Source organism: Myotis davidii, unplaced genomic scaffold, assembly GCF_000327345.1.
Source record: "Myotis davidii unplaced genomic scaffold, ASM32734v1 scaffold546, whole genome shotgun sequence".
Taxonomy (NCBI): Eukaryota; Metazoa; Chordata; class Mammalia; order Chiroptera; family Vespertilionidae; genus Myotis; species Myotis davidii.
In genome coordinates this window covers 887388-893825 of record NW_006297836.1, presented here as the reverse complement: position 1 = coordinate 893825, position 6438 = coordinate 887388, and the positions used below count along the sequence as shown (strand labels likewise).

Below are 6438 nucleotides of genomic sequence, written 5' to 3'. Positions count from 1 at the left end.
AGGCAGGCAGGCAGGCAGTCAGGAGCCAGTGGTCCCAGATTGTGAGAGGCAGTTGGACATCCCCCAAGGGGTCCCAGATTAGAGAGGGTGCAGGCTGGGCTGGGGGACCCCCCCTCCCATGCATGAATTTCATGCACCAGGTCTCTAGTAAATACATAATGTTAGAAACAATATTATAGATTACATATAAATAAATACATGCAAATAAATGTTTTTATTGCTTGTAAAAACCAAAGAAATAATTTTTAAATGGTTAAATAGATACTGTAATCTAGAAGCAGCCCAAGTGCCCATCAGTAGATGAGTAGATAAACAAGCTGTGGTACATTTACACAATGGAATACTACATGGCAGTAAAAAAAAAAAAAATTTCTACCCTTTGCGACAGCATGGATGGGCCTGGAGAGCATTATGCTAAGTGAAATAAGCCAATCAGAGAAAAACCATTACCATATGATTTCACTCATGAACAAAATGAATTACCAAGCAACATAGGAACAGACTCAGAGAGCAGGTTGGGGTGGTGAACACACAATACAATGTACAGGTGATGTGTTGTAGAATTGTGCACCTGAAACCTGTATAATTTTGTTAACCAGTGTCACCCCAATTGATTAAATAAAAACAAATAAATAAAATAAAATGTATTTCTATAGATCCCAGTTATTCCTATGGATATCCAGATATGAATAATTTTGAAGTATCTTCACATTTTCCTTTTTGTGTTTATATTTGGCTTACTTTTTTATTTTGTCAGAGTTTGTTCTGCTTGTCTGCAGAGTATTTAAGGTGACATTTATTTCAAAATAGAAGCCAATAAGACAAACAAAATTATTTCTTTTTTAAAAAATATATTTTATTATTTTTTTACAGAGAAGAAGGGAGAGGGATAGAAAGTCAGAAACATCGATGAGAGAGATTGATCAGCTGCCTCCTGCACACCTCCTACTGGGGATGTGCCCACAACCAAGGTACATGCCCTTGACTGGAATCGAACCCGGGGCCCTTGAGCCCGCAGGCCGACGCTCTATCCACTGAGCCAAATCGGTTCGGTCAAAATTATTTCTTTAAAGACATGTCTTCCAAATAGTCCCTGATGTAGGAAGAGAGGGCCAGTCTGTCCAACTAACTGGTGCAGCTTTCAAAGATGTTACCGCCCCTCAAATGCTGTTTATGTTAGTTTCCCTGCCCCCAAATTCATGTTAAAATTCTATCTCAGGCAGGTGTGGCTCAGTGGTTGAATATCAACCTATGAACCAGGAAGTCACGGTTCGATTCCCAGTCAGGGCACATGCTCAGGTTGTGGGCTCCATCCCCAGTGAGGGGCATGCAGAAGGCAGCCGATCTATGAGTCTCTTTCACCATTGATGTTTCTGTCCCTCTCTACTTCTCCCTTCCTCTCTGAAATCAATAAAAATAATAAAGAAATTTTAAAAGTATTTGTTAAAAAAAAATTCTAACCACCAAGGTAATGATAGTAGGCTAGGCCTTGAAAGGTGATTAGGTCATGAGGGTGGAGCTTGCATGAATTGTATTAGGTTTGTTTGCTTTTATAAAAAGCTCCCCAGAGAGTTTCTTAGCTCCTTCCATTCTGTGTGGATAGAAGTCTGCACAACCTAAGTCTCACCCAACCTTAGTAGAATCCTGATCTCCAACTTCGAGTTTTCAGAGCTGTGATAAATATTTGTTGTTTCTAAACCACCCAGTCTGTGGTATATTATTATAGCAAAACAAATGGACTAAGACACTTTTTTTCTGATAAGACAACAGATGCCATTTTTATCTTTATAGGTAAGGCAACAATTCAAGCTATTTCTTTCTTTTTTTCTTTTTGTCACACATCTGCCTTTAGTGTGAGCAGCAGGCAGGACACCTCCCACAACAGTAAAAAAAAATAATTTACAAAAGTAGGGATTCAGCAGCTGCCTGGTTGGAGCCCACGGGAACTCATACCTAGATGCCAACCCAGAGCAGCAGGAAGAGGACCCAAAGTGTGGGGCGCGGTTACGGTGTTCTGGCCAGGTTCAAGCCTCGGACTAATGAAAGGACAGGGTCCTCTCATTGCCACGTGCAAGATTGGAACTCACGAGAATGCTGTAAACAACGTGATCATGCCCCTACTTTGCCTTGTGGCATCTGCTATAAAATAAAGACACAGCTTGTGGGCGCTGGCGTTGTCTCCTCATCAGGGAGGCAGCGTCCTACCGAGACCCAGCTATTATTCTCTTGTCTGTCTTTCCTTAATCCTTTCACTCCCCCACTTGGGATCACAAATGGTGCCCGACCAGGGACTGAGTTCTGGGACCAGGGCCTGAGTCCGAGCAAGCCCTTTGGCCGTAGCACCAAAGCCCATGAAGAACAGGCCACCAAGGACATGAGGAGCTCCTTGTAGATGTCCCGAGTGTACTTGGTGGACATGACCCCATAAACGAAGAACCAGGCGGTGAAGAACATGCCAATGGCCAAAAGCACCAGGGCAGATGGGGGAAGACAGCTGGGTTCATGGGGGTGGTATATCTGCTCATGGCCTCGAGCTCCATTTTTCCGGGCACTGGGTAATCTGCCACTCCCTCAAGCTATTTCTAAGACTTATATGGAAATATTAGTACATAGGACTTAGAATATTCAAAGTTAGTTTGAATATGAATAGTGACATTTTAGTACTTACATTGACTGCCAGGTTGCAAGACTTATCATGAAGCTACAGAATTCAAGGAAGTGTGGCATTGGCACAAAGTATAGGGACACAGATCAATTTAGCAGAAGAGAGAATCCAGAAACAGACCTACATGGATACAGTCAATTGATTGTCAACCAAGGTGCAAAACTAATTTAAACGGAGGAAGGATAATGTTATCAGGAACTGGTGCTGGAACAATTGGATACCCATAAGTTAAAAGAAATGACCCTTAAACCTTACCTTACACCATATGCAAAAATGAACTAGAAATGGACATTGGAATTAAATGTAAGAACTAACATTGTAACATTTCTAGAAGAAAGGGCAGGACAAAATCGAAGTGAAATTGGATTTGACAAAAAAATCTCTTAAATAAGCAATCAAAAACATGTAGTATATTACACAAAATCAATAAATTGGACTTCAATCCAAACTGAAAAAGTTTGTTCTAAAAATACACTTTAGGCCCTAGCTGGTTTGGCTCAGTAAATAGAGCATTGGCCTGCTGACTGAAGGGTCCCGGGTTCCATTCCGGTCAGGGGCACATGCTCAGGTTTTGGACTCCATCCCTAGTAGGGGGCATGCAGGAGGCAGCCGATCAATGATTCTTTATCATCATTGATGTTTCTATCTCTCTCTCCCTCTCCCCTCCTCTCTGATATCGATAAAATAAAATAAATTTTTTTAAAATACAAAAATAAAAATACACTTTAGGAAAATGAAAGGTAAAACACATAATGAGAAAATATATACAAAATATAATCACCAATAGTCCTGTAATTCAAATATGTAAAGAACTTTTGAAAATTAATAAGATGTAAACAACACAATTATAATGGATATTTTAACAGAAACTTCACCAAATAAAATAAATGGATGGCAATTAAACCCTTGAAAAGATGCTCAATATTATTAGTAATTAATGACATGTTAATTAAAATTAAAGTGATAGACCACAACACACGCATTACAATGGCTCAAAATAAAAATATTGACTAAAGGCTCTGTAAGTATGCAATCAGAGTATATGTGATTATGGATATTTGGAAACACTTTGTCAGTTTCTTAAACTGTTAACACGCCCTACTGCTGTTCTTAAATTTTTATCTAAGAGAAATGAAAGCATAGGTCCACACAAAGACTTATACATAAATATTCATAGCAGCTTTATTTGTAGTCAAAAACTAAAAACAACCCAAATAATGAAACAATGAAATACAGAACAACAGAAAGAAATGAATTATTGGTTAAAATAACAGGATGAGTAATTCTCAAAATAATTATGCTGTGCTAAAAAAGGGGGGGGAAAGCCCTGGCCAGTGTGGCTCATTGGTTTGAGGGTCTCGGGTTTGATTCCCAGTCAGGGGCTGGTGTCTGGATTGCAGGTTCTATCCCCACCCCTGGGGTTGGGGTGTGTGTGGGAGACAACCAATTGATGTGTCTCTCACATAGATGTTTTTTTTCTCTCTCTCTCCCTCCTCCCCCGTCCCTTCCACTCTCTCTAAAAATCAATGGGAAAAATATCCTCACTCCTTGGGTGAGGATTTAAAAGAAAGGACAAAAAATAGAATACAGTGTATGTTTCCATTTAAATAAGATTCAGCAAAATGCAAATTAATCTATAGTGAGAGAAAGCAAATTAGTGTTGCCTACGGATAAGGGTGGGGCTGGGTAAAGAGAAAAGCAATACATAGGAAAATAAAGAAACTTTTAAAAAATATATAATTTTATTGATTTCAGAGAGGAAGGAAGAGGGAGATAGAAATATCTATGATGAGAAAGAATCATTGATTGGCTGCCTCCTGCACACCCTGTATTGGGGATTGAGCCTGCAACCCGGTCATGACCAGAATCGAACCCAAGTTCACAGGCCAATGCTCTATCCACTGAACCAAACTGGCTAGGGCACAAAGAAACCTTTGAAGGTGATGGTTATGGTGACTATTTTGATTGTAGTAAGGGCTTCTTGAGTGCAGACATATGGATTTTTGTTAAATTTAAGAAATAGAAAAACATGTTTGGAATGAAAGATTTCTCAAAACAATGCATTAAGGCCTAGAAGTTCTTTGACAATTTATTGGCCAATTAGCTTTTCTTTAAAGTGAATAATACTGTAAGTCAAAACCTTGAAGACTTATTTTTTCTATTTGTTTTGTTATTTTTTTAAATTACATTCAATATTATTTTGTATTAGTTTCAGGTGTACAGCGTAGTAGTTAGACAATCATATACTTTATAAAGTGTACCCCCTGATATTTCCAGTACCCACCTGGCACCATATATTCTCTTTATTTTAAGGTGCCATTGTTTTGTTTTTTTTCATTCTGGGTCATATATTCCAACTATTCCTTCATATGCTACAAAATGTACCTTTTTCTTTACTCTTAGTAACGTGTCTCTCAAGCAAGGTCTGGCTTCTCAGTTTAATGGTTCAGGAGCCTGTCTGATTCTGATGTGAACCACTTGGGGGCACAATTTTCTGTCAGAAGTCTGACATTTAAGGAACACTCTGTCTTAGGTACCTGTGGCTGGGAAATGAAAAAGTGACGAGCACTTATTGCAAATACCACTTGGTGAGTCAAGTATGCTAACTGGGTTGGACTGTTCCATTACCAAAATATTCCACCCAATCCTTGTCCACAATTTTTTAAAAAATATTTTTTCATTAATTTCTGAGAAGGGAGAGGGATTGAAATGGCAGTGGGATGAGAATCATTGATTGGCTGCCTCCTGCACTCCTCCTACTGGGGATCGAGCACACAACCCCTGGCATGTGCCCTTGACCGGAATTGAACAGGGTAACCTTCAGTCCCCAGGCCGATGCTCTATCTACTGAGCCAAATCGGCTAGGGCCACAGTTCATTTTTTAAAAAAATATAGTTTTATAGATTTCAGAGAAGGGAGAGGGAGAGACACTGAAACATCAATGATGAGAGAGAATCATTGATTGGCTGCTTCCTGCGCGGCCCCTACTGGAGAAGGAGCCTACAACACAGGCATGTGCCCTGACTGGGAATCGAACCATAACCTCCTGGTTCCTAGGTGGAGCCTCAACCTCTGAGCCACTTCCACCCGTAGTCCACAGTTCCTCAGTTTCCCAAAACCTCTTCATGCTTCAAGATCCCACTTCATCGTTGCATAGCAGCCCACAGTAGACCTTTGGGGAAGTGCTGCTTCTTGGAAAGGTAAGTTCATGTGTATGATAGGCTGAGGGAAAAGGAAGCCAGGGGGAGGGAACTAAAAAGCTGTCTTCGGCTTGGGTCTCGAGAGTGTGAGAAATACTGACAGAGAAAAAAACCAGTGACTATATGAATCCAATGGGCTTTGAAGCAGGGCCCTTGCATCTGCATATATGAAATAACTGATGTTAAAATAATTAACATTTTGCCAAGCAAAAGGTTTTCTTCGGACCAAAGTAACCATCTGAATTGTGAACCTCTGCCGGGCCAGTGTGGCTCAGTGGTTGAGCATCCACCCAGGACCGAAGAGGTCATGGTTTGATTCCCCATCAGGGCACATGCCCGGGGTTGTGGGTTCAGCCCTGATAGGGGGTGTGCAGAAGGCAGCAGATAAATGATTCGCTCTCATCATTGATGTTTTTATTTCTATCTCCCTTTACCTTCCTCTCTGAAATAAATAAAAAATATATTTAAAAAAAAGAAAATTATTTAAATGACTTACCATTGGTTAAATTGACACTCCTGAAAATTTCCAAAGCTTCTCCAGCTGCCTCGTTACTAGGGGCTCAGTAAATGGTT

General features: G+C 40.2%; 1 protein-coding gene across 1 annotated transcript in view; it reads left to right on the top strand.

Annotated features, from left to right (window-relative positions):
* The window catches only part of LOC102773583 (germ cell-less protein-like 1), a 17152-nt gene that overhangs the window by 3185 nt on the left and 7529 nt on the right, over window positions 1-6438 (top strand). The window contains exon 2 of the mRNA XM_006773717.2: window positions 5759-5865. Within this exon, the coding sequence (XP_006773780.1) occupies window positions 5759-5865 (107 nt within the window). The remainder of the gene's footprint in view (window positions 1-5758; window positions 5866-6438) is intronic.